Raw genomic sequence first — 27,440 nt, forward strand, 5'->3', positions numbered from 1 at the left:
AAGTAGTGTCCATTCCATCCAGATAGCCCTGACATTAGAAACTCAGTGAGAGAACAAGCTGTCCAATTATAGTGGAGTGTCCATCCGACCAGCCCACACATTACCAGTTGAATGAGTGAGAGGAGACAGAAGCATTTGTCCAGCTAGCTCAGACTGTAAAAAAAGCACATGGAGTGGTCTGTGTGTGTGTGTGTTTGAGGGTTCTTAAAGTAACTTTCCAGTAAAAAAACACTTACAAGTTAATATTCTGCTAACTCATACGCAAATAATGCTGTTGATTCATCCTATACTAGTATTTGTGGCCAAAGCATAAATTGGTGACAAAACACTTGAAAAACCCAACCTCAAACAGTTAAAAAAATGCTTGGTTATTTCCTCAGAGAGGATGGTCATCTTCCTGAGGAGGATGAGCTAGCCAATCAGTGGTCTAGTCGTGTGAATATTTTTAATGACCGGTATACGCCAACACCATTCTGTTGTTGGGGCACGCCCCACAACATTCCAACAAAGAAAAGCTGTTTTTTAACATAATACATTTTTTGGGGGAAGGAAAACTATTTCACTAATATTGTAATTAATAATAGGTCATATTTCACAGAAATCCCAAAACCCTGGAGAGTTACTTTAAAGCTCTTATAGTGATTGCAGGAACAAGGGGACAGGGAGCACAGCATCCCAGAGTACCACTCTCCTGCTAGACTGCTTAGTCACGGAGGGACATTTTGCTATAAACTTGTTATCATTATCATTATCATCAAGTTTATATACTATTTCCATTATCGTCATGTTATCACATTTCTAATTCAATCCAGTATCATAATTTAAACATCATTCATTTGAAAGCATATTGATCCATTGAGAAGGATTTGGTATAATAAATAAAACAAATTAACAATGAGGATCCCAATTAAGATAACAATAACAACAAATTCCTCCAGTCATTGTTTTGATTCGATGGTGTAGCTGGTCTGGCAGTACCCAGGCGAAAAGCCCCTTAAGCCACTCCCCCGCTCTCAGCAGATTGGCTGCTGTACTTCCTGTCACAGAGTGTGGCCGCTCCCCTCTGCTTACATCATAGAGGGACGTAGGATAGTACCCCAGAGAGAGTCAAGAGGGCAAGTAGCCAGAGGGGGGAGGGTGAGGGCTGGGCTCCCAAGGGCGAGGCAGAGTTGGAGGTGCAGGAGCACACCTCGTAGCCGTTTTCTGCGTGGTCGGCATGATGCTGCCCGTGTAGCCGCGTGTTAGCCGTGTTATTGGCCTCTGTGGCTGGGGAGTCCGACTGCATCTCTGTACACACCAGCCAGTCCTTTCCTATGGACCGTGGGTACCCAGCCTCCACCTCCATATCACTGCCCACCACACGCCAGTACTCCTTCCCCTTGAAGAAGTATGAGGAGCCTTAATGAAAAGAGGAAGAAGACAAAGAGGCTGCATAAGTGAAAAAGAGGGTGTGATGATTGATTTTGCTATGGTATTACATCATTCACTTGATTCTGTCTCGCTGTTTTTCATCCAGTCCCTCTCTCTATTCACCAGTTTGTTTTCCCACACCAGTACGTATTCCCACAACAAACTCATTCTCTTCCTCTCTCTCAAATATATTTTCCCCCCCTCATCTGTCTCCTGTCTCTACAAGCCGCTATCTCTTCCTCTCTCTCTCCCCCTTCCTTGCTCTTATCTTCCCTAGCACTATCTCTCCCACTCTTTCCATCCCTGCCACCACATCCACCTCTGTCCCTGAGGTCTTTGATGTGCTTCCAGTTCCCAGGCCCCCAGGGTCCACGTGTGTATGTATGAATCCTCTGGTGGCTCAGACTGTCATTTTTGCGCGTGGCCTGTGCTCACCGACATCAAACAGCTCCGAGCAGGACCTCTAGAGTTGGCAGCGGTACAGACCCCAGCACACGGAGGAAAGCGCTTACATACACTCAGCCACAGGAGTCGCTACAGGGGAGAAAGGATCTAACTGGCTCACGTGGAGACTCGGCTGGAGCTTGCCATGCGTGTGTGTGTTTATGCACTGTAGAGTGAGTGTGTAAAATGGCTGTGTGTGTTACTGAATAAGGGGTTTTGATAACTTGTGTTCACTATACTGTATGAATATGTTTGATAAGCTATTCGATGTATTTGTAGCTACATTATATGCTTGTTTGTGTGTGTGTGTGCGCGCTTGAGTTTCTGTGAGACAGATAGAGAGGTGAGGGCTGTTTACTGCATGTGTGCTTTGGTGTGATATGACTTACCAATGTGTCAGACTGAGTGTACTTTAATTACTGTTAGACTGGCCTTCCACTGGTTAGGGTCTGACTGAGATAGGCACTGCTGTGCAATAGCTGGGACATGATGCCCTAGCACCATCCTGCCCCCCCCCCACACACACACACACTCCAGCTGCAGGCGATTGCTGCCATGACAACCCAACAATGAATACACAGGCTCAGCAATGAAAACACTATGGTTGCATCCCAAATGACACCCCATTCCTTATACAGTGCACTACTTTTGACCAGAGCACTATGGGCCCTGGCTAAAAGTAGCGCTTTAAATAGGGAATAGGATGCCATTTGGGACACAGCACCTATCATTCCCAGATCACACTCCAGATCAAAAGACCGAATATCAAATTACATGTTAGGGCCCGTCTGCATTGAGGGCTTTAGAATGCATAGCGGCTCCACCAGGACTGTGGTTTAGGCAGGCTTGACTGACCAATGACCTGGGCTGTTTTTGACTAGATTAGTCTCCAGTCTGAGAGAGTTAGAGGGCAAGGGGGCTGGAGAGGAAAAGGACCCAGTGTGGGTTAGTAGTGGATATACTGTAGAAGTAGACCTGTCAGGACCCTGAGGGCAGGGATGAATGACATACACTCAGGTACTCTATTCTTTTTTACTAATGCTTCCGTTATTTTTGTGTATTGTCAAGTGCAGTGTACTGAATGTGTATTTCAGCTTGTATTTAGTTTTACGAAGTGAGCGATATGTGTATATGTAGTGAGTAAATGTGTGTGTCTAATACTCACCGTCAGACCATCGCATGGCATCGTCTAGTTGGGACGGGATCCCCTTCCACAGTGTGCTGTCTTTGGGGTAGCCCTGATCCATACGCCGTAGATGGTCGTCATAGCGCCAGTAGCGGTTGTCCTTGAAGAAGTAGGTCTTGTCGTTGTGGAGCCACACGAAGGCTGCGTCTACACCCTCCATAGGCAGGCCGAAGTCACTGATTGGCCGAGGATAACCCTCCTCCACGTTGTTGTCCTTGAATATCCAATACTTCAGTCCTGAGGAGGCGGGACAAAGGAATGTCAATCAACGAGAGTGAACTGGATAACTTGTTTAATGTAATAACTCAACTGAATGAAAGTGACTTGTGATTAAATGTGTTTTGTGATTAAACTATTCAATTGACTGAAATACAGACATACAGGTTTGTATTTTTTTGTTTTTGTGCTTTGGTAATCTTGATTGAATTTTAAACTCTCTGATATCCACAAAACACCCTCCAAGGCCAATGATGACACATGAAAGCAGCAATCAGCAGTTGAAACAAAAACAAAGTGTTTCCTCACCCCTGTTTTTGGTAAAAAGCTGAGGGATGCAGCCGGAGAAAAGTAACCACTCTGAAATTCATTGACAGAGCTATGGTTCCAAGGACTGACCATCCATGATATAAAATGATAGTTTTAACCATGTTTGAGGCTATATAGTGTTTGTTTACATGTGCTTTATTTACAAACATTGGAGTAAAACAAGTTTATATTTTCTGTTCTGATGGGGTGTGACAGTTGAACTAAGCTCATGAGGCATTTATAAGTTATATTCTTCAAGAATCAATGGGTACAGATCATACATTTGTAAGTCCAAAAATGGAAGTAGCAACTGATAGACCTCTTTTCATGTGTTTCTCAGAACACATTCATCTTCCTTTGACCAGCCCCAATATATCAAAACCCTTCAAAATTACAACAACACACTCCCTTTCATAGTTAGCATCATTGGTATAATAGCTGACCTCCCTGCCTCAACCACGACCACGGCTGAGTTTATGAGTTATGTACCTTTGAAGAAGACGATCTTGTGGTCCCCAGGTCTCTCGTAGACAGCGTCCACACTGTCCAGGTTGGTAGGCAGGCCTCTCCAGAACCTGTGGGTCTGAGCCGGACGCAGAGACACCAGGTGCTTCTCCCGCGTCAGACGCCAGAAATATTTCCCTAGGAGGAAAATAGAGATAGTAAAAGAAAAGTAGGAAGAAAATGTAAAAAAGTGGAAGAGAAAATACAAAGTCCTTCTCTCTCTGTTTCAGTGTTTGTGGGTGTCTGTACAGGATTGTGCACTGTATGTGGAGTGCATGTGTGTGTGTGTGTTTGTATGCATTGTATGTGTGTTAATTGTATGTGTGTTAATGGGTGTTGTCCAGAGGAAATAAGATAAATAGTCCACAGGGAAAACATGTGTGGACACCTCAGGGCATATTGTACCCAGGCAGGCACACAGCTGGCGGAACCAACCAAGCGAACAGGGAGAAGCAGATTCAGCCTAGCTCCCAGTATCTGTGTCGGACTGCCTTAGTCTAAGTTTGTCTGAGTTTGGTCACAGCCTGTGTATTATTACTTTGTAATCTGCAGCTCTACAGGGTATTAACAGCGTCCATACATACTTAACTTTAATTATTACCAGGAGTTCTCTTGAGGTTAACCGATGTTAATTAAGATTTTTTTTTGCAAGAGAGACCTGTCTCATAAAACCTTATAACTGGACAGTAAAATGTATCCAATTGATTGTGTGAGTCAGATGGAACTGGGGGCCCCTCTAGGGCTATCCCCTGTCTGGGAGTGTGAAGGTGTGTGTGGAACTCAGAGAGATATGCTTGGCTGGGTTCTATATTGATCGCAGGCAGCGCCACACTCTGTTCTCTCCTTCTGCCCTCTCTCTGTACCTTTGAAAAAGAAGGCCTCTCCACGAATCTGGGCCACTGCATCGAAGTGACTTGTGCACCTGTTAGGGGCATCTCGTGCCGGCCTAAGAGAAGAAAGAAGAAAGAAAGGGAGAGAGGGGGAGGGGAGAGAATGAGAGAGAGAGGGGGAGCGAGAGACAAAAGTGAATAATATAATTAATTGAAGAAACTAAGACAGAATGTACTGTACACCAAACCACTTCTCTATCCCCAGTCAGACGTACTGTAATGTGTGTACGTTTTACTATGCCAGTCTAAATCAGTGTCTTCTCATCTTAAACCAATGTGTGCGTGTCTCTGTTTGTTTCATGTATGCAAAGCGCCCATGCGCACTATATTTGTGTTTATTTACTGCGTATGCATGTCAATTAAAAAACGAGCCAAACATCAGAGGAGATGTTATCGTCCTGACGCAGGAGACCGAGGTTCTCACACGCATTATCCCAGTGCTAATGACTGAGTTAAGCGCTTGACGTGTCCTGGCTGCAAATGACGAGGCAATTACAACGACAGGGCTGCTTTTGTGAGAGGCTACTCGCCTAGATCCTTATTAACAAAGATCTCTATTCAGGGCTTATTAACAGAGGAGCTGCGAAGAGACGACTATATTAGTGACCTTTGTCAGGCTAAATCCACCTTGTCCACACATCATCCAGCAAGATGGAGTGGAGGAGAAATGAGAAGGGAAAGCTACAGAAAAGAGGACAAAGTCTCCGATTTGTATGAAAATCTATTATATTAGATGAGTGCTGTGTCATCTGGAGACTGGATTTGGTATAAATGGACTCATTTTGTACTGTGAGCACACGCTCGGCTGTACTTTACTGTGACTGGAGAACAAGGTGAAATAAGGACTGCTATCTTTCACTGCTGCGGCGTTGTGACAATGTCCAAACTCGCTGACCTCCAGGACAGATAGATGACTGAGGGAGGGAAAATGGGTCTGGAAGTTTCTGAGCTTCAATTTGGAGGTATACAGGGGTGTGTAGATTTAATGTGTCTGCCTGTGTGTCCATGTGAGTGTGTGTGTGTGCGTGTGTGTGTGTGTGTGTGTGTGTGTGTGTGTGTGTGTGTGTGTGTGTGTGTGTGTGTGTGTGTGTGTGTGTGTGACTTACGGGACAGTAGATCTGTTCTCAGGGAGGTCCAGTAGTACAGGTGGGTCAGCGGTCTGGGAGGGATCATCAGGACGCGCCGTATGAGACACTGAATCTCTCACCCCTGGGAAAGATGAGAGGGCAAGGGTCAAGTCAACAGCACCTTGACACGCAACCCCACATTCAGATACACATAATCAACACATAGGCTGCGTTTACACAGGCAGCCCAATTTTTATATTTTTTTCACTTATTTGTCTTTTGACCAATCAGATCAGCTCTTTTGCCCAAAAGATGAGAATTGGGCTGCCTGTGTAAACGCAGACATACAGCCCCAGAATGATTCAACATGGTCTCTCTCTCTCTCTCTCTCTCTCTCTCTCTCTCTCTCTCTCTCTCTCTCTCTCTCTCTCTCTCTCTCTCTCTCTCTCTCTCTCTCTCTCTCTCTCTCTCTCTCTCTCTCTCTCTCTCTCTCTCTCTCTCTCTCTCTCTCTCTCTCTCTCTCTCTCTCTCTCTCTCTCTCTCTCTCTCTCTCTCTCTCTCTCTCTCTCTCTCTCTCTCTCTCTCTCTCTCTCTCTCTCTCTCTTTCTTTCTTCTTTGTCCTACCTTGCCCGCTAACTCGAGTCTCTTTCCTTCTCCCCCAGCCACTTATCCCCTCTCACCTATCAGTCTTCCTATCCTCCTCGCCTCCCTCTCTCTTCGCCCCTCAAGTATCTGTCTTCCTCTACTCTCCTCCTCTCCTACCTCTCTCAGTAGCATGGCACACAGTGATAAGCAGGGCCTGTGCCACAGGGATGACCAATTAAAGGCCTCTCTTCGCTCCTTGCATATAAACAAATCAATTCTGCTTCCTGTGCCGAGGCCTTGGGTTTTCTGCTCTGCACCACCATGTCGCGCTGAGGGATGGGCGGCCACATCCCGCTAGAATCATGGGTAATTATAGGAGACATTTGCAGTGAGTGGTTGAGGGGTGGTGGTGGGAAGGATTTTCCACACAGCATGTGTACATAGAAGGGATGGCAGGATGCCAGTCCAGGGATCTGTGTAAGTGAGGTAGGTGGGGGCAGGTATAGAAGAGTTATGGAGGAGTAGCTAGGCAAGAGGTGTTCAGATGTGTGAACCGAAGGATAAAGATGACTGAAATAGGAAAGATAGGTGGAGAGTGGAGAGAGATGACTGGAATATACGAGATGGAGAGGGGGAGGAGAGAAAGATAGGTGTTGGTTATAGTATAGGAGAGAGACGTGGGCTGGAGAACGTACCGTAGAGCTGCCAGACGCGGACCTTGTCCTCATAGGGGAGGTCGTACTTGAGTGGGTCCCCCACAGGACCCTGGTAGTACGGCCTCATGATGGACTCTATTGCTGAGGTGTGGGCCAGGCCAATAGCATGACCAAACTCATGCACTGCTACCGCAAACAGATCCATCCCGTGAGAGTCTGAGGAGAGAGAGCGAAAGGATAGAAGTGAGAGAGATAACAGTGAGATTTCTCCATCCATTGGGGCAGAGAAATACTTTAATAAAGCTTTTGTATCATGAACCCACCCCTCACTGATAGACAAGACAAAACAGAAGAATGTTGTGTTGGACTGCCCTAGAAAGCCTTGGCTTGTGTCAACTGGAATGGCTAATAGAAGCAACAATAGAAGTGACATGATGAGGTAGGACCCAGGAGCAGAGAAGAGAATCAGACGATAGGTGACCGGGTTGATGCGACTCAGGATCTTGAATGGTCCTACGTAGTGCAGGGCGAGATTCCGAGAGTCCACTTTTAAGAGGAGATCACGGGTGGACAGCCACTCCCGCTGACCAGGTCGGAGGAGCCGAAGGGGCCTTCGTTGTCGGTTTGCCTGGTGTTGTTTTCAAACAGAGGAGCGGAACAAGGAGGATTGCGCTCTGGTCCAGGTGCGGCAAATTTGTCAAATGAACACCTCTGCTGAGGGCACCCCCGCTTCGGCCTCTTGTTCAGGAAACGGGAGGGGGGCGAACCCAAACTGACACTCGAAAGGCGACAGTTCGGCAGTGTGTTGTAAGCATATTCGGCCCAGATGAGGAACTTGCCCCAGTTGGTGACTTGAGTGGAGACAAAACAGCGGAGGAACTTCTCCAGCTCCTGTTTGACCCGCTCAGTCTGCCCATTCGTCTGTGGGTGGAACCCAGAGGAGAGACTCCTGACACCCCCATCAGGGAGCAGAAGGCTTTCCAATACTGCATGACGAACTGGGGGCCACGGTCCAAGACAATGTCCTGTGTGAGTCCTTGTAGTCGAAAGACATGGCTAATCATGAGATCAGTTGTCTCTTTGGCCGAGGGCAACTTGCATAGGGCGATGAAATGGGCGACCACCAGGATAGTGGTAAGCCCTTGGGATGGAGGTAACCCCATGATAAAGTCTAGGGACAGGTGGGAACCAGGGCCGTTTGGGGATGGGCAGAGGTTGGAGCAACCCAGCCCGTTGCTGTCGTGAGGACTTGCTTTGGGCACAGATGAAGCAGGTCGTAGCGAAGGATCTCAGATCCTCAATCATGTTGTGCCACCAGAATTTCCGCCTCAGGAACTCCAGTGTCCGATTAACCCCTGGATGCCCTGTTCATTTAGAGGAGTGTCCCCATTGTAGTACTCGGGAATGGGTTGAGCGTGGAACATAAAGTCTGTTAGTGGGTCCCCTGCCGGAGTCAGGTTCTCTGTCTGGGCTTGTCGGTCCGTGGTCTCAATACCACAGGGACCACAGGGGCCACAATGCGGGAGCTGGGGATGATGGGCTCGGGGTCTTTCTCCTCGTTAGAGACATCATGTTGTTGGGACAGGGCGTCTGCTTTCTGGTTCTTGGATCCCAGGTGATAGGCTAGTGTGAAGTTGAACTTGTTAAAAAACAGAGCCCACCGAGCCTGGCGAGTGTTCAACCTCTTGGCTTCTTGAATGGAGACCAAGTTCTTGTGGTCCATCCAGATCACGAAGGAATGAGGTGCCCCCACCAACCAGTGTCTCCACTCCTCAAGGGCCCACTTAACTGCCAAGAACTCCCGGTTGCCAGCATCGTAGTTGCATTCCACCTTTGAGAGCTGCTTGGAGAGAAAGGCACATGGGTGCAGTTTCCTGTCCCCCTCATTCCGCTGTGAAAGGACCGCCCCTGCTCCAGTATCCGAGGCATCCACCTCTACCATGAAGGGACGAGCAGGATCAGGATGAACAAGGATGGGTCCGGAGGTGAAATGTCCCTTGAGCTCCTTGAATGCCCTGTCAGCCTCGGGGCTCCAGCAAAACCGGGTCTGGGACTGACGGGTTAGGGCTGTGAGAGGCGCTGCCACCGCACCAAAATTGCGTGTAAAAATTGGAAAAACCCTGGCCTTGTTTGAATGAGGCGGGACGGGGCCAGTCGGTGACCACCGTAACTTTTACGGGGTCCATTTAGATGCCGGCGGGAGAGATAATATGAGAGATAATTTGGCCCAGGAATGAGACTTGGGATACGTGGAACTCATACTTCTCTATTTTGACATATAGCTGACTCTGCAGGAGGCGTCTCCAGACTTGGCAGACATGCAGGATGTGTTCTGGAAGGGTCTTGGAGAAGATCAGGATGTCGTCGGGGTAAATAAAGACGAAACGATTCAACATGTCCCTAAGAGTGTCATTAACCAATGCCGGTAAGTTCGATAATCCGAATGGCATGACTAAATAATCATAGTGGCCACTAGGGGTGTTAAAGGTAGTTTTCCATTCATCTCCCTCACTGATTCTCACCAGATTGTAAGCATTGCGCAGGTCCAGTTTGGTGAAGAATTGGGGCCCTTAGGCAAGCTCCAAGGCGGAGGACATCAGGGGTAGGGGGTAACGGTTCTTAATCATAATCCTGTTCAGCCCTCGGTAATCAATGCACAGACCCCCATCCTTCTTTCCCACGAAGAATAAGCTTGCGCCAGCTGGGGATGTTGAGGAACGAATGAAGCCTGCCTCCAGCGACTCCGGGATGTAGTCGTCCATGGCTGCTGCTTCAGGGGCTGAGAGGGAGTAAAGAATCTGAATCTGCAGAGGGATGGGGCATTTCACGCAGGGGATTTGTAATTCTCTGGCGAGGTCCTGATCAATGAAATGATCCGCGGCCCCAGAGTCCACAAAGGCTTGAATATGGTGCTGATGGTTGTCCCAGTGTAGGGTCACTGGTAGTGACAGACGGTGACTGGGTAGCCTGGGAGTGACTACACAGCTTGTCAGGGTCTCCCCCTGTCCTGGCGAGCCCCTGTGTTTCCTGTAAGCTCTGGGTATGTAGAATGGACAGCAGCCTTTGCACATGCGCCTGTCGCCTTCCTGTGGGCTCAGTGCGTCCCAGCTGCATGGGCTCCTCAGTACTGGGGAAACCAGGATACTGGGATGGTATCAAACGGGCGCTGTCTCACTCATTCTTGGATGCGGTTGTCGATCTTGAATTCAAGCGTTATCAGGGACTCGAGTTCCTCTCCCAGTTTCTGAGAGGCCAGTTCATCCTTGATAGAGTTAGATAGACCTTGGTGGAAGGCGGTGACCAGTGCCTCAGTATTCCACCCACTCTCGGCAGCGAGGGTGCAGAACTTAATGGTGAAGTCAGCCACTGGTCTGGTCCCTTCGCGGAGGTTGAAGAGCCGGCTCGCTGCTTCTCATCTGCCGATTGGGTGGTCGTTGCAACTCGAAAATGAAGGCTGATATCAAATCAAATTTTATTGGTCACATACACATATTTAGCAGATGTTATTGCGGGTGTAGAGAAATGCTATGGAGCTGCAGGATGGTGACTGCTGTTCTCACACCACCGTTGCCCATGCCATGGCTTTACCCGAGAGTAGAGAGAGGATATAGGTGATCTTGGCCCGATCGGTGTGGAACAAGAAGGACTGTAGCTCGAACACCAGAGAGCACTGTGTTAGGAACCCCTTGCATCTTCCCGGGTGGCCGTCATACTATTCGGGGCCTGGGATCTTCGGTTCTCGGTGCAGGTTCCCTGGGAAATCTACGGTGACGACTGGAGCACTGGACGCTGAGACTTAGGCAGTGGCTCCTCCTGGGTTCTGGATGTGCATTGGTTGGAGGGTTGTCGGTAAGTGGCCGGAGAGTCTCTGATATTTGGGAAAGTTGTTCTTGCTGTCACCCCAGCAGTGCTCCTTGGTGGGTTATAACATCCTTGATCTGGTCGATCTCTGCTGGGTCCATGCTGGAGGCAGACGCTTGCTGTGACATTAGGAAGAATCCAGGAGCAGAGAAGAGAACCAGACGAGGAACCAGTGGTTAAGAATAAACGTAAATACTTTACTTGGAAAAAGTTTGACAGTAGGTACAAAGTAAAACTGGGACAACAACCAACACTAGAACTCGAAAACCTACTCAGGAGACAAACACACACAGCAAACAAATCAAGCATCTGCAAAGGGTAACAGAAAACACACATCTCTTAAAAGGGAATCATAATTAGTAATAGAAAACACCTGAGTGTCATAATAGTCTCTAGGGCGGTCTCTGCCGCCCTCTTGTGACAGGTGGAACCATGACGCCAATCTCCTGTTTCTGTAGCGTGAGGCAGCTTGATGTACAAGTACACTGCCTGGATAGGACGCTAGTCTATTGCAGGGCCTTAACCCCAATTGATCTCCTTAATGTTGAGTGTCAAGCAAAAAGCAAATCGTTTTTACAGTCTTTGGTATGACTCGGCTGAGAATCAACCTCCAAACTTTTCAATCTCAGGGCAGACACAGTGTTTTTCTCTTACTTCTAAACTCATCTTCATATAGTTACAGTTAAGAAGACTGGCAGACAGGCACAGAGGCTTTTAATGCTTTTAGGGTAGTGGTGCAGAGAGATAGTTATGGAAATGCAGTCTGATCCACGAGCTGTCAGTCACAGACGAGCATGGAGGGACACCTGGAGCGAGGGCAGCATGCTAGAAATACCGCTCCTCTCCTCCACGGCTGAATTTGCTTAAAAAAAAAGAAAGAAAACCTGTTCGTCTGGCTCTGCTAAGCGAGACCAAGAGTTCTAACCTGTGGCTAAGAGATTTCGATTGCGGCTCTACCATCCACCAAACTCGCTGTGGTGTGTTCGTGTGCCACAGCTAGCTAGGTTCCCTGATGCTTTGTGTGTGGCTAGCTTTAGATTAGCACAGGCTTGGCTGCGTCTCAGGGTCATGCTCAAACACAGACAAATGAGAGAGTTGGTGATAGATTCACTCCTGGTTAGTGTAGCCACCAGGGCGAGGAAAGCCCAATACTAGTTGTAATCTAAGGGAGCACATTGTGCAGAAATGGAATGGAGAAATGGTGGAGGAGGAAGGGAGAGAAGGGAGGAAGAGAGGAAGGGATAAAAGGAGGGAGAGAGGTTATGGTACCATGGTGCTATTTCCTTTACGAGGAGTATGCAGGGTGGAGGAGGAAGCATCTGGGCTGGGATGGGTGGCAGCAGGAGGTACAGAGAGAGAGAGAGCGAGAGAGTACAGGCCAGATGGAGTCTGTCTGTCCCATTAGATTTAGGGATGGGAACCTTTTCTAAAAGCAAGCCACAGGTGGCCAGAAAAGGGTGCTGCTGGGAAAACTTTAGGAGTCTGTGGAGGATGAGAGGAACAATCCCCTATTCCCTTTTAGAGTCCTTTGTACACTGACTACAGCAGGTTCAGCCCTGTGACTGTTTACTCAGCCAAAATGCGACCAGCTTTGTGGAACCTGACTCCATGCCCATGTGACCATCTCCAAATATGACTAGGGCTCCATTTCGATGTCTCTCTCCATTCCTCAGGAGAGGGCTGCTGTTCCTCTGTGGTGATGGCGATGGTGGTGATGGCGTACAGCCTGTTAGCCATGGGGTGTACCCTGGTCTCTGAGGAGCCAGTCAGCCAGAGCAGGAGACTAAATGACTGGCTGACAGCTTGATAATGTGGATGAGCAGGGTGGAGCAATTTCTACCTTCTCTTCTCTGTCTCTCTGTCTCTCTGTCTCTTTCTTTCTCTCTCCCAGTTTCACACAAACATGAACACACTCAAGTGTGCACACGCACACAGGCATGAACCAAAGCCAAATTGAAAACACACCTGCTTAATGAGCCTTTTGTTTCGGCCACCGTAAGCTGTCTGCATTAGCGAACAATCAGCGGCGAGATAATGAATAAAAGCAATGTGTCTGCTGTCAAAACAAAAACAGCCTTCCATTTATGTGACTCGGGCCCCAGGAGCCTACCCTGGCCACCACATTTGAAGTCACCCCTTACAATCAACCAGTGGGGAGCAGAATGCTAGCGAACTTAAATGGAGCGTTCAGCATTCTGCTAGCTCCACTGTTCTTCAAATGCCAATTTTAAATTCAGTGGTAATTACATACATTAGCAGATCGCCCTCAAAGGGTGGAAAGTTGTAAGGTCCTTACAAGAACAATACAATGGGAGATGTTTTCAGAGAATAGGCAAGGGGCGAGAGAAAAAAAAGGGTGAGAGGAAAAGCAATTACTCAAGTCCTTATTCCTCTGATAACGTCCATCCTTCTTAAGAAGATTAGGGCCCAGGATGTCTACTGAACCACCGCGTTTCACTGCTAGCTCTTGACCTTACCAACCTCTCCAAAGATTATCTTCTTGTTGGAAAGTTGCAGCAACAACAACCCACTCCAATATCTAGGATATTGGGGGAAAAAAGCCAGGGCCAGGCCTTGAATCCTGATGCAGACTGACTGAAAAGGACCTTAATGAAAGAAGCACCTGTACGGCTCGCTGTTATGACAGAGAACGAGGGACAACTAGTTAAGGTTTAACTCCCCTTTCTAACCCAAAGCACCAACAATGTTTTCATTACGCATGTCAAAGAACACAATCCTTCAGTGTCTTAAAACACAACAACAACCATATCACACATACATGTACATAACATTCGTCAAGGTAAGGCATTGGTATCAGTTTTAGTAAGTGATCTTTGAGATTAGTATCCTACTGTGTGGGGGAGGGGGGCTAAGAGTCGCAGTGTTAACCCGACGGACTGGGATGTTGAGAAGAAGTTAAGAGATGTTTAATTAACTGTCTTTCCTGCGCCTCGGCGACTCACGTCTGCCACCAGAAAGTCAAGGATAACACGAAACGCAAACAAACACAAATAAATCCAAGTGCTGAAGGACTAGATGGTGGTTTGGGGCGTTTATTCGTTTCAGTAAAAGGGTTCATATCATAAGCAAATACTGGAGCGATCTCATTCCCTGTGTGGGTTGAGAAGGGTAAATCATAATATTTATCATCATCATTATCCTTCACTTCCACCTTCGCATCATCATAATTTATTCATGCAGTGATGTGAGATGGCTTGGAGAGAGGCTGGATTTTCCAATCATCTTCCTTCACTTTCTCCCACTTCATTAAATCTAACCCTCCATCCGCCAACCCTCTCAGTGTATTCCCTTGACCCCCACCGCCTCTCTCCCTCCCTCCCTGTCTGCTCCACCTGCCAGTCCCTGTGTAGGCAGCTGCTGCCTGCCTGCCCGGCCTGGTCTGGCCTGGTGGGAGCCCTAATTGGAGCAGAATGAGCCACTGTCCAGGAGCATATGGCCCCCAGGCCTCCTGCAGGACAGAGGGAGACCAGGGCACGGCCTGGCAGCCTGGCCCCATCACTAGGCATACAAGCTGGGCCAGTCTGCATCACACAGCCCCGCTTCTCTCCTACCCCCACCTCCTACCCCCCACACTAAGGTCTGGGTCCCACAAGCAAGCATACAAGGCCCTCCCTCGTCCTCCATTCGGCAAATCAGATCATGACTCCGTACTCTTGCTTCTTGTTTAAAAGCAGAAGCTGAAACAGAAAGTACCTTTGATTTGCTTTGTTGGGAAATGGTCACCAAAATCAGAGGATATGCATCGACGAGCTAACCACCTCCGTCACCAGCTCATTAGAAAATGCATTGGCAATGTTGTACCCACTGTGAGGGTTCGCTGCTTCCCCAATCAAAAGCCCTGGATTAACACCAAGGTTGGGGTCAAACTAAAGAGCAGGGCTACCGCACACAGAGCTATTGTAGACAACGCTGATGCTACAGCCGAAGACAGGAATAAGTACAAGAAGGCCCACTATGACCTCCGCAGAGTCATCAAACGAGTAAAAAGACAATGTAGGAAAATGGTGGAATCGTACTACACAGGCACCAACGCCCGCCACATGTGGCAGGGGCTACAGTCTATTACGGATTAGAAAGGAAGACCCAACCGTGATCTGCCAAATGGTTCCTCTCTACCAGATGAACTCAATGCATTTTATGCACGCTTTGACAACAACAACGAGCCGGGAGTGAAGGCGGTCACCGACCCAGAGGACTCGGTGATCTCTGAGGCAGACGTGAGAAGGGTCTTTTATCAGGTTAACACCCGCAAGGCCGCGGACCCCGACAGTATTCCAGGGCGCGTTCTCAGAGTAATTTTCAACTTCTCCTTGTCCCAGTCTGCAATCCCCACATGTTTTAAGATGACAACAGTCACCCATGTTCATAAGAACTCTAAGGCTTCATGCCACAATGATTACCACCCTGTAGCACTCACTTCCATAACCATGAAGTGCTTTGAGAGGCTGGTTACGGCACACACTTTTTCCATCATCCCAGCCACCCTAGACCCACTACAATTTGCATACTGCCCCAACAAATCCATAGATGACGCAATCTAAATTGCTCTCCACACTGCCCTCATCCACCTAGAGGAAACGGGGGGGGGGGGGGGGGGGGGGGGGGAGCATGCCCCTATGCACATCGATGGGTTGGCAATGGAGCAGGTAGACAGCTCAGTGTCCAAATCACTAAAGATTTAAAATGGTCCAAACACACCCACACAGTCAAGGAGAAGGCGTGACAGCACCTCTTCACCCTCAGGAGGTTGAAAAAGGTTGCCAAGGGCCCTCAAATCCTTAAAAGGTTCTATCGATGTACCATTGAGAGCATTTTGACTGGCTGCATCACTGCTTGGTATGTCAATAGCACCGCCCTCGATCGATTGCGCAACAGAGGGTTGTGCGGACAGCCCTGTACATTACCGGGGCCAAGCTCCCTGCCATCCAGGACCTCTTTATCAGGCGGTGTTAAAAAAAAGACCTGGAAAATCATGAGACCCCAACCACCCAAGCCATAGACTATTTTCTCTGCTGCTGCACGGCAAGAGGTACCAATGGGCTTCTGACACCAACAGGCTTTTGAACAGCTTCCATTCCCAAGCAATACGACTAATAAATAGCTAACAAAATAGCTACACGGACTGAGTTTACCTTATATCTTTATTGACCTTTTATTTCAGTCTCTATGCACACTCACAGGGCCCTACACACTCACACACACTGTCACTCCAACACACACACATGCACACAAACACTCACTCACTCCATCATTTGCTCACTCACACATAATATGCACATACATTTATTCTGACTCCACACCCACGCACATACAAGCGGCTGCTAATCTGTTCATCTTATATCCTGTAGCCTAGTCACCTTACCCCTATACTGTACATATCTACCTCTATCACTCAAGTATCCCTGCACATTGTTCATATGGTATTGGAACTGACTTTTTAAATATATGCTTACTTATTTACTTTATTGTGTATTTCATATTTCCTATTCTTATTTCTCAAGTTTTTTTTCTAGTAATACATCGTTATTGATTATTGCATTGTTGGGTTTTGAGTTTGCAAGAAAGGCTTTTCACTGTACTTGTGCATGTGACATTAAAACTGCAAACTTGGGTCGGTTTGTCTTTGGGAGGGGGCTGGATCTGTCCTGTCCTGTTAGAGAGGTAATGGGCCAGCATACATCACACATTGCATCACCTCTCCAGATGTGTTTGTCTGTCTATCTTTGGAGGTATTGGGCTTGGCTAGAGTGGAATGTGAATCTATAAACTGTAGGATCTGCACTTCTGGGTGCTCTCAGCGGTTCTAGTCTCATCATAGACAGGGAGACGTAGGTGGAGCTCATTCTTGAGAAAAAGAGGCAAACATTTTCCAAAACTGTCTGCACTCGTCTGCCACCCTCTTCCTCCGTCTGTCTCGGGAAGGAAGGAGAGGTAAGGTCATAACAGAGAAGGCATGACTTTCTCCATCAGAGATGGACAGGGAGGGAGCGATGGGAAGCACATTGAGTCCACTCAGTCTAATGAGAATGGGAGAGGGGAGAGGGAAGAGGAAGTGGGCAGTCCTCAGCCGAGCAGCCGAGCAGCAGCAGGCAGACTTAATGATTAATGAGAGCATCCCTGTGTCTGGGAGCATTTAGTAGATCTGATCAACCCATGGCTGACCGACCAACGGCTGGAGCTGCAAGGTGTCACTGGGCATCACACACATGCACCCATGTGCAAACTCCTGGAAATGCACTTCATACACATAAATATAATGAACAATACACACTAGTCAATAAAGGTACAGTAAACCACCAACCACTCACCTGGTGATCTGAAGGTCCAGGCCTCATCATCATCAAAGTGGGTGTCCCCTGCCGTGAACCTCTCTCCGGGGAAGAAGGCGTGTGCCACAGTGCCTCCCGGCCCATCGAAAGGGTACCCGTCGTTGTGGTCGGCCTTGGTGAAGTCGATCTGGATGTCTGCGTCGTTGCCCGCCACTTCATGGAAGTTGAGGGGTGAGATGTCACTCCAGACCTTGAGGGCATAGTACATGAGAGCTCGTACCGTATCTCGACCCAACAGAGGAGACTCCTTAGGAAAGGTACGAATCCTGGAGATGGAGAGGAGAAGAGAAGAGGGAGAGGGGACCAGGTGGGAGAAGAAGAGAGGAGAAGAGGAGAGGATGAGAGGAGAGTGGAAGCAGATGGAAGTAGGAACAGGGAGAGAGGAGAAAAAAGATAAGAGGAGGAGAGAGCGTGAGAGGTCAAAATTAGAATACAGTACAAGTACACTGGCAGAGCTGCATTCACTGTTCAACAAAATGTTAGCTGATGCCAAAATATTGCCAGTTCATGCATGACTACAGGGCTTGTTTGCAGATACCCACTGATTGTATCTCCTTTTCCATTTCATGGCTTGGTGAGCCCTCGCAGCTGGAAACACATTGACCATAGTGTTAGAATACATCAACATCTTTGAACTGAGTTGCGGAGAGAGAGGAGAAAGACACAAAATTAGATTTTTTAGGAATAACTTTTGAGGTACTCTCCTCCCTCCCCCCCCCCCCCCCCCTCTCTCTCTCTCTCTCTCTCTCTCTCTCTCTCTCTCTCTCTCTCTCTCTCTCTCTCTCTCTCTCTCTCTCTCTCTCTCTCTCTGTCTCGTGTTCTCTGTCTACCTACCTCCCTTTCCTCCCCTCCCCCCTCTCTCTCCCTCTGCTGCAGCAGTAATAGGATTTGAATAAACAGTGGGGTAGTCATACTCTCGCCCTCTCTATACCCTCTCTCTATTTCCTACCCCTCTTCTCTCACTCTCCTCTGTGTGTGTTTGTCCAAACCGTACAGAGGGTGATTGGGAAGCCACCGTGCCACTCCCACACACACATCCCCTCTCCTGCGAGGGCCATTTTTGCCTCTCCACCCCAGACCAGATCGGTAGGAAATGTATGTAAAGTTCACCTGCTTGAGGCCTGCTAGGAGTCACCCACACACACAGACCCACACACACACACACACCCCACCACATACACAGACACAGACCCACAGACAGATCCCCCTACACATACACAGACACACAAGACCCCCCCCCCCCCCCCCCCCCCCCCCCCACACACACACACACACACAGACCAACACACACAGAGTGGGATTCACTTAGCTAGCCATCCTCCATTCTCTATCCACTAAGACCAGGACTATCACATTCCCCAGCAACAACCCCAGACCAAACACACGCTCAATAGCATTATTACAGCTGCTTGGTCAGCCGTAGTGTAGGAACAGCAGCTTGCTAGCCAAGGTCAGAGGCAGCCTCCCCTGCATCACAGATGCACCTTAGAGACTGCTGCCCTATGTACAGAGTCTAGATCTGACAAGCGAGGTATGTGATGTCCCCAATTTCTTTGAGCATTCAATATGGCTCAGTGTTATTGTACAGTCTTGTTGACGTGTCGATCATTTTGGACCCCACTGTAAATAGATACATTTTTTGTTGTTTTGGCTCTGTACTCAAGCACTTTGAATTTGACCTGATAAAATGACTATGTAGCATGCCTATGTATCATATGCAGACTGTCAGCTTTAGTTTGAGTGTATTTTCATCCACATCGGGTGAACCGTTTAGAAATGACATCCCTTTTTGTATATAGTTTCCCCCCATTTTAGGGGACCAACAGTTTTGGGGAAAATTCACTTATATGTGTATTAAAGTAGTCAAAAGTTTAGTATTTGGGCCCCTAGTATTTAGCACACAATGATTACATCAAGCTTCTCACTCTACACACTTGTTGGATGTATTTGCTGTTTGTTTTGGTTGTGTTTCACATTACTTTGTGCCCAATAGAAATAAATGGTAAATCAAGTCTCCCAGGCGCAACTCAAATGTTGACTTTTCGTTGGCAAGTCCAGTCACAGCACCTGCACTTCTGCACTCCCATAGTCTGATGACTCAGAATAAGAGTGGGGGAAAAAACGAAGAACGTTGAAACAAAGTCATTTTTCTCTTTCTCACTTAAATCTCTCAGCAGGATTAACCTCCCTAGCCCTGATATGAAATGAGCTGTCTTTCTCTCTTCATGGAAACTTATATATGCAAACACACAGATTCTCTCTACTAACAGACATATGCAGACACACATGGACGCACGCAGGTGCGTTTAAAGGATGTCACGGATTCTTGCTGAACAAGTACCTATTCCTCCTGATTCGGCTCAGACCCAGGACCTCTGCTTTGAAAGCACATGTGACCGCCCTCCCAGAGACTTTTGCCACTCTTATCAGTTGCGCCACACGAAAAGCTAGCTGATCGGCTATTCAGTGGACACACACACACACACACACACACACACACACACACACACACACACACACACACACACACACACACACACACACACACACACACACACACACACACACACACACACACACACACACACACACACACACACACACACACATAGTGCTCTTGTACACTAAGGACCTGGGGAAGAGTTGCAGGGGTACTATTTGAAGGATGTGCCTATTTGAAGGCTAGAAAAGAAATTGCAGCTCTCGACATGTTTCATTAAAAGTAGCTCTCATGCTAGAAAAGGTTGGAGACCCCTGCTCCAGAGAGAGCCCTGCGTGAGTCTCTGTCAGCCTTGAACGAGACAAGTCTTCTTCTCTTTGTTCCTCTGAAAGGGACTGCCACCTCTGTCCTGCTAAACTGTCTAGGGCCATGAGAAAATAATAGGAATTATCGCTGACACAGGGACTTAACAGTAACTCTATTCTTTAACTTTGACACACTGGTCTGAGTAATAACTGAGTGTTAAAAAAGATCATCGCAAAGTTAAAATGCAGTGAACTTGTGAGGTTTAAAGATAGTGTCCTTCAGCAGGATAATACTCCCGTCCCTCGATAAATCCTTTGTCAGGAGTGAGGCCCATCTTCCTCCATCTCCCTGTCAGAGTGGCTATCCCAGCCGTCAATCACAGCTCTAATGATGACAGCACAGGGAGAAGGGTGGAATTGATGTGGTGTCCCCTCGTTATTAGTATCACTTTACGGTAACACCCTCACCATTAGATCACCCAGCTATGGTACAATGATGATGTGATGGGGCTTCCTTAGGTTCCTTGGGTCTGTCCTTTGGTTCACATACACCCGACTCTCTCCTCCCCTACTGTATCCCTAAAATATATATTTCCTTAACACTTGTGTGTGTGTACACCACTGGACATATGTGACAACCTATACTGTATCCAACTTATCACTCTTATCCATGCTCTTTCTCTGATCCATTGTATGCATTAAGTCACTCAAATCCAAATAGGAACCAGAGGGTACACTAAGGTCATGGTGACAGAGTGACTGATGCTTATAATGACTATCTCCTTCCTCCACTGCAGCATGTTAACCCCAGCCAGCCAGCCAGCTGGACTAGACAGACAGTACAGGGGAGTGAATCAGAGCTTGAGACCGACCGACAGACAGACAGACAGACAGACAGACAGACAGACAGACAGACAGACAGACAGACAGACAGACAGACAGACAGACAGACAGACAGACAGACAGACAGACAGACAGACAGACAGACAGACAGACAGACAGACAGACAGACAGACAGACAGACAGACAGACAGACAGGAAAGTGAATTAGAGCAGTAGACAGAAAGACAGACATATAGACAAACAGATAGACATGGACGTGAATTAGAGCAGTAGACAGACTGACAGAGAGCGTGAGAGAGAGAGAGAGAGATGGAGGGAGGGAGGGAGGCTGCTCTGCTTTCCCCACCTATCGGTTCAGGTGATTAATACATCCGCTAACGAGCAGGAGGCTGTCTGCTGGGGGATAATGGCCTAACAGTGTGCGATGAACTGGACTGTGTGTGTGTGTTTGTGTGTAGGTATGTGCTTGTGTGTGTCATTAGGAGGCCGTGTCTTCTGTCTAACTATAATGTAATTTATGCTTGATTCAGCAGGCTCTGTACGGAGGGGGTGATGCCAATGCAGATCCTCCAGAGCCTTGCAGAGGCCAAATTGAGCTCAGTACGGCGATGCCGTGCGCCTCCCAAATTTTGTTGATGGTAGCTGGGGGCGGTACATCCTGTATAAACACACTCACTTTCTTGACAACTTCTTTCCCAACAAACATGGAGAACTTTGATGAAAGGGGTTCGCAAATATAAACATCTTCATGATACCTCGTGTAGGGATTTGAAAGACATGAAAATGCAAATAGTCTGGGTAGCCATTTGATTAGATGTTCAGGAGTCTTAAGGCTTGGGGGTAGAGCTGTTTAGAAGCCTCTTGGACTTAAACTTGGTGCTCCGGTACCGCTTGCCTTGCAGTAGCAGAGAGAACAGTCTATGACTAGGGTGGCTGAAGTCTTGGCAGGAAGCTTGGCCCCAGTGAATTACTGGGCCGTACGCACTACCCTCTAATGCCTTGTGGTTGGAGGCCGAGCAGTTGCCATACCAGCCAGTGATGCAACCAGTCAGGATGCTCTCGATGGTGCAGCTGTAGAACCTTTTGAGGATCTGAGGACCCATGCCAAATCTTTTCAGTCTCCTGAGGGGGAATAGGCTTTGGTGAGCCCTCTTCATGACTGTCTTGGTGTGCTTGGACTGTTAGTTTGTTGGTGATGTGGACACCAAGGAACTTGAAGCTCTCAACCTGCTCCACTACAGTCCTGTTGATGAGAATGGGGGCGTGCTCGGCCCTCCTTTTCCTGTAGTCCACAATCATCTCCTTTGTATTGATCACGTTGAGGGAGAGGTTGTTGTCCTGGCACCACATGGCCAGGTCTCTGACCTTCTCCCTATAGGCTGTTTCGTTGTTGTAGGTGATCAGGCCTACCACTGTTGTGTCATCAGCAAACTTAATGATGGTGTTGGAGTTGTGCCTGGCTGTGCAGTCATGAGTGAACAGGGAGTACAGGAGGGGCCTGAGCACGCACCCTTGAGGGGCCATGTGTTGAGGATCAGCGTGGCGGATGTGTTGTTACCTACCCTTACCACCTGGGGGCGACCATCAGGAAGTCCAGGATCCAGTTGCAGAAGGAGGTGTTTAGTCCCAGGGCCTAAGCTTATTGATGAGCTTTGAGGGCACTATGGTGTTGAACACTGAACTGTAGTCAATGAATAGCATTCTCACATACGTGTTCCTTTTGTCCAGGTGGGAAAGGGCAGTGTGGAGTGCAATAGAGATTGCATCATCTGGGGATCTGTTAGGACGGTATGCAAATTGGAGTGGGTCTATGGTTTCTGGCTATAATGGTGTTGATGTGAGCCATGAGCAGCCTTTCAAAGCACTTCATGGCTACAGACGTGAGAGCTACGGGTCAGTAGTAATTTAGGCAGGTTACCTTAGTGTTCTTGGGCACAGAACAGTGTTCTTAGCCCTGAATCACTACGAGTGGTGCGTTTTAAGAGGTGCAGACCAATTTATTGGATGTGTATGACTCACTCCGCTATCTTCTGCTCCCCGAAGCGCAAGAAGTATTAATGCTCTGACTTCTGTGGAGGCTGAATCGCTGTAGGCCACTGCAGATGGCGGATTGACCATAAACCGGCTCTAATGCTGGGGCTGTTCCGGGTTCATGTCGCAACAGCTAGGTCCACCAACCTCCGCTCTCCCCAGCTAATCAATCTTCATCCCCACATTAGTCAGTTCTGAAATCAGCCTATCGTGGTGTCCTATACATTACTCCAGTCAACGATAGCGAGTCTCACGACATCAAGGCATTATTACTGGATTTACCATGATCATTGTTCCATACTTCTCACTGTTAAAGGGATACTTTGGGATTTTACTTCCACAGAGTCAGATGAACTAGTGGATACCATTTTTATGTCTCTGTGTCCAGTATGAAGGAAGTTAGAGGTAGTTTCGCAAGCCAATTCTAACTAGCGTTAGAGCAATGACTGGAGGTATATGGGTATCTGCTAGCATGCAGATAAAGGGCCTCAATGACAAAATCCTGAAATATTCCTTTAAGTGTTGTCTCACAGGTGACTAGTCTATCTTTTGACATCAAACCAAAATCAACCAGTCTCATACTTTAAAAAAATATATGATACAAGGACAACAAAACAACACAAGATCAATCCCGAGTTTGGGGTTTAAGATACAGTATTATATGTTTGTGTGTTCCTAAAATAGAGCCTGTTTTGGTTTGGCTGTGAGCCTCTGCTATTGATTATGTTACAAATACCCCTTCCTTCAATGAGTCGATATGGTAATCCAGCCCAATAGAGAATAACCTTCGCTGACAGGCTAAGGCTGCTAGCCCACTAACAATACTATAGGCCACAGGAGGTTGGTGGCACCTTAACTGGCTCGTGGTAATGACTGGAGCGGAATATGTGGAATGGTAACAAATACATCAAACACATGGTTTCCAGGTTTCCATTTCATTTGCCCCATTCTTCCCATAGCCTCCTGTGCCATGGGCTCTATTTGAACGAACCCAACGCAATGGTAAATGTAGGCGCAGGCTGTAGCGCTATAGGTTCTGGGGTGTGTCATAAATATTTGATTTTTTTTTACTATTACAATTATCGGCGCACTTGCTGGCGTTTGATGAATAAACAAGTTGTGGTAGTGTCGAGGCTTGGCCCCTCACTGGCCAATCAGAACGTGCTCCATGGTGAAATATGTGGTTGCTTCCAGTTGTGTATTTACAATCCTTTCATGTATTGCCTTGGAATCAACTGTAATTCCAATGTTAGTCCATTATAGTCTGTTAAATGGCTTTCAGAAACGAAATAACTAAATATAGACCTATCTTTGCTAAATACGTTAACTTGAACCCATTTGCAGTCCACATTGTTCTAAGTAATTGCATGTCTTCAATAGCATTCACACTGATATAGGGGCTCCTACTGTACATTACATTATGGCTGAGCAGGGACATGCCAAACATTGTCAATAAGCAAGATTCAATTCATTATTGATAAGGCCTAAACAAAGCGAAACAACATCTTGTTTTAAATATGCTATGTCACACTTACAGGCACCATAACTTCGGCACGTGGGCATAAAATATTAAAACAAAGCAGACTATGGGGGGTTTTACTCACATCCAAACTTCTCACAGTAGCTGAACAAATATCCTATATAAAGAGAGAGGGAGAATGTCCTCTCACCGTTATACTGCTCCCAAAAAGGCCTACATTTTCTGAACATAATCGGAACCATCTTACAGATCACATCGCAATCCCACATCTCCAGAAGTTGCATTGCATGCGCAACGCATAAAACCAGGAAGGTGTATCATTCTAATAAGATTGGTTGTAATAAAATGTAATGAAAAACAAGGAATCTGTTTATAAAAATAAATTCGCTGTTCAAATATTTTTTATTGAACACACACAAGAATGGTGTATAGGTATTTTGTAGAAAAGACAAGGATGAAATTCTTATCTAAACATAAAAGAGAAGACAGAAACAAAAAGACCCAGAGTTCTAGGTACAAAGTAAATAATACAAAACAAGGACATGTAAACAGAAAGAGGGCAGATGTCAATTGAAGTCTCCAGAACTTCAGAGACTATCCTAACAATTCCACACCAATAACCATACAAGCTAGAGCATAGGGCAAAGCAGTGGAGTAGTGTACCCTGCACAGCATGACATTTATCACACATAGGGGAGGTATCAGGAAATATTCTATGCAGCTTAGTTTTGGAATAGTGTAATCTGTGTAAGATCTTGAATTGTATGAGACGGTGTCTGGAGTTAATGGAGCAGGTGTGGATATACTCCAAGCTATCTTCCCAGTCTGCTACAGAAATGTTAGTGCTTAGCTTTTCTTCCCATTTTGCTTTAATGGCATCTGTAGATGGTGTGCTAACAGATTGAAAAGCGTCATATAGACGAGATATCAGTTTGCCTGAGGTGGGACAAATGTTGATGCATCCGTCAAACATGGAAGGTTTAGCATTTCTAAATGTAGGAAGATGTTTTCTAACATAGTCTCCAATCTGTAGGTATCTGAAAAAGTTACTTCTGGGAAGATTATAGGTTTCCTTCAACAAATCAGAGGCAAAGGTCCCTTCTATAAATATTGTAGATCCCCTGTGGTATTGATCCCTAGTTCTCCCCATCGCTCAAAGGTGTTATCAAGGTTAAAGGGGGCAAAGGAGGGATTCCTGGCAACAGGGAGCAGGAATGATATTGGTGTAGGGTCAAAGTGGACTTTAATTTCCTTCCTAAGAATGTATTCTATATCCTGAGAAGGTACCAAACAAATTAATAAAATACATAGAATAGCTGGAATACTAGATTGGGGTTATTTTACATAGAGGAGAATGTAATCTGCGTATAGAGAAATCCTATTTAGAGTATCTTCAGTATTATAGCCGTGTATTGCTGCATGAGATCTGATTGCCTAAGCGAGAGGTTCAATGATTAGAGCAAAAAGCAGAGGCAACAGCGCACAACCATGCCCCTCTATAAAGGTTAAATCGGGGCGACAATGATTGGTTAGTGAGTATTCTCGCACAGGGGTTCCTATATAAAAGCTGGATCCATTTCGTGAACCCATCTCCAATATTACATTTCTGTAGGACCGTGAATAGATAGGACCACTCAACTTGGTCAAAGCCCTTTTCGGCGTCAAGAGATATAACGGCAAGGTCCACGTTGGGTAACCTCTGAGAATACATAATGTTGCAGAGGCGCCTGAGATTGAAAAATGAGTTTCTGTTAGGGATAAAGCCAGTCTGGTCCGAATGGACCAATTTTCCCAATAAAGTGCTAAGCCTAATAGCCAGAGTTTTTGTGCAAATCTTTTGGTCTGTATTAAGGAGAGATATTGATCTGTATGACCCTACCACTTCCGGATCTTTACCCTTTTTATGAACAACTGTAATAAACGCCTCATCGAAAGTAGGTAGGAGATCTCCATCCTCAATGGCCTGAACCAACATTTTGTGCAGGTAGGGAGAATGTTGCTGAATGTTTTATAGGGAATCCATCTGGGCCTAGGGTCTTGCCACTCTTTAGAGATGTAATTGTTTCTCGAATTTCTCCAAGAGATATTACCTTATTCAGGAAGTTGGAATCTTCCTGGTTCAGGGATTAGGATCTGCTTTAGATGTCTCGTAAAACTGACAAAATCTGTCATTGATGTCCTTGGGGGAAGAGAGTAATTTCCCAGTTAACTTTGTGAATCACTCGGTCACTCTCAGTTTTTCGAAGTTGTCTGGCAAGTAATTTGTGTGGTTTGTCACCAAACTCAAAATATGTTTGCCTGGCATAGAGAAAAGATTGAGCAATTTTAGTTGAGAGAATCTGATTATATTCAAATTTCAAAGCGGTAATAAAATAAAAATAATTCTCCATAGATGGATGACTAGCATTCTCCCTATCCAGTAAGTGAATTTGTCCCTCCAATTCTACTCATTTTTCTCTGTTTTGCCTACTCCTGGCAGCCTGAATGGAGATGATACAGCCTCTCAAATAAGCCTTCACTGTTTCCCACAATAATGCTGGGGTTAGTCTCTGTGTTGTCGTTGGTACAGTGCCTTGCAAAAGTATTCATCCCCCTTTTTCCTATTTTGTTGCATTAAAACCTGTCATTTAAATTGATTTTTATTTGGATTTCATGTGATGGACATACACAAAATAGTCCAAATTGGTGAAGTGAAAAAAAATACTTGTTTCAAAAAATTGAAAAAATCAACAACGGAATAGTGGTGTGTGCATACTGTATGTATTCAACCCCGTTGCTATGAAGCCTCTAAATAAGATCTGGTGCAACCAATTACCTTCAGAAGTCACAAAATGAGTTAAATAAAGTCCACCTGTGTGCAATC

At 46.7% G+C, this 27,440-nt stretch overlaps 1 protein-coding gene across 1 annotated transcript in view; it reads right to left on the minus strand.

Moving 5' to 3' along the window:
- Nucleotides 1–1,072: 1,072 nt before the first annotated feature.
- The window catches only part of LOC120021897 (matrix metalloproteinase-17-like), a 69,048-nt gene continuing 42,680 nt past the window's right edge, over nucleotides 1,073–27,440 (minus strand). Inside the window, exons 6-12 of the mRNA XM_038965737.1 lie at nucleotides 17,458–17,744; nucleotides 7,307–7,483; nucleotides 6,066–6,168; nucleotides 4,933–5,015; nucleotides 4,055–4,207; nucleotides 3,020–3,277; nucleotides 1,073–1,398 (exon numbers count right to left, since the gene is read on the minus strand). Coding sequence (XP_038821665.1) covers nucleotides 1,073–1,398; nucleotides 3,020–3,277; nucleotides 4,055–4,207; nucleotides 4,933–5,015; nucleotides 6,066–6,168; nucleotides 7,307–7,483; nucleotides 17,458–17,744 — 1,387 coding nt within the window. The remainder of the gene's footprint in view (nucleotides 1,399–3,019; nucleotides 3,278–4,054; nucleotides 4,208–4,932; nucleotides 5,016–6,065; nucleotides 6,169–7,306; nucleotides 7,484–17,457; nucleotides 17,745–27,440) is intronic.

The sequence above is a fragment of the Salvelinus namaycush genome, chromosome 26 (assembly GCF_016432855.1).
Source record: "Salvelinus namaycush isolate Seneca chromosome 26, SaNama_1.0, whole genome shotgun sequence".
Taxonomy (NCBI): Eukaryota; Metazoa; Chordata; class Actinopteri; order Salmoniformes; family Salmonidae; genus Salvelinus; species Salvelinus namaycush.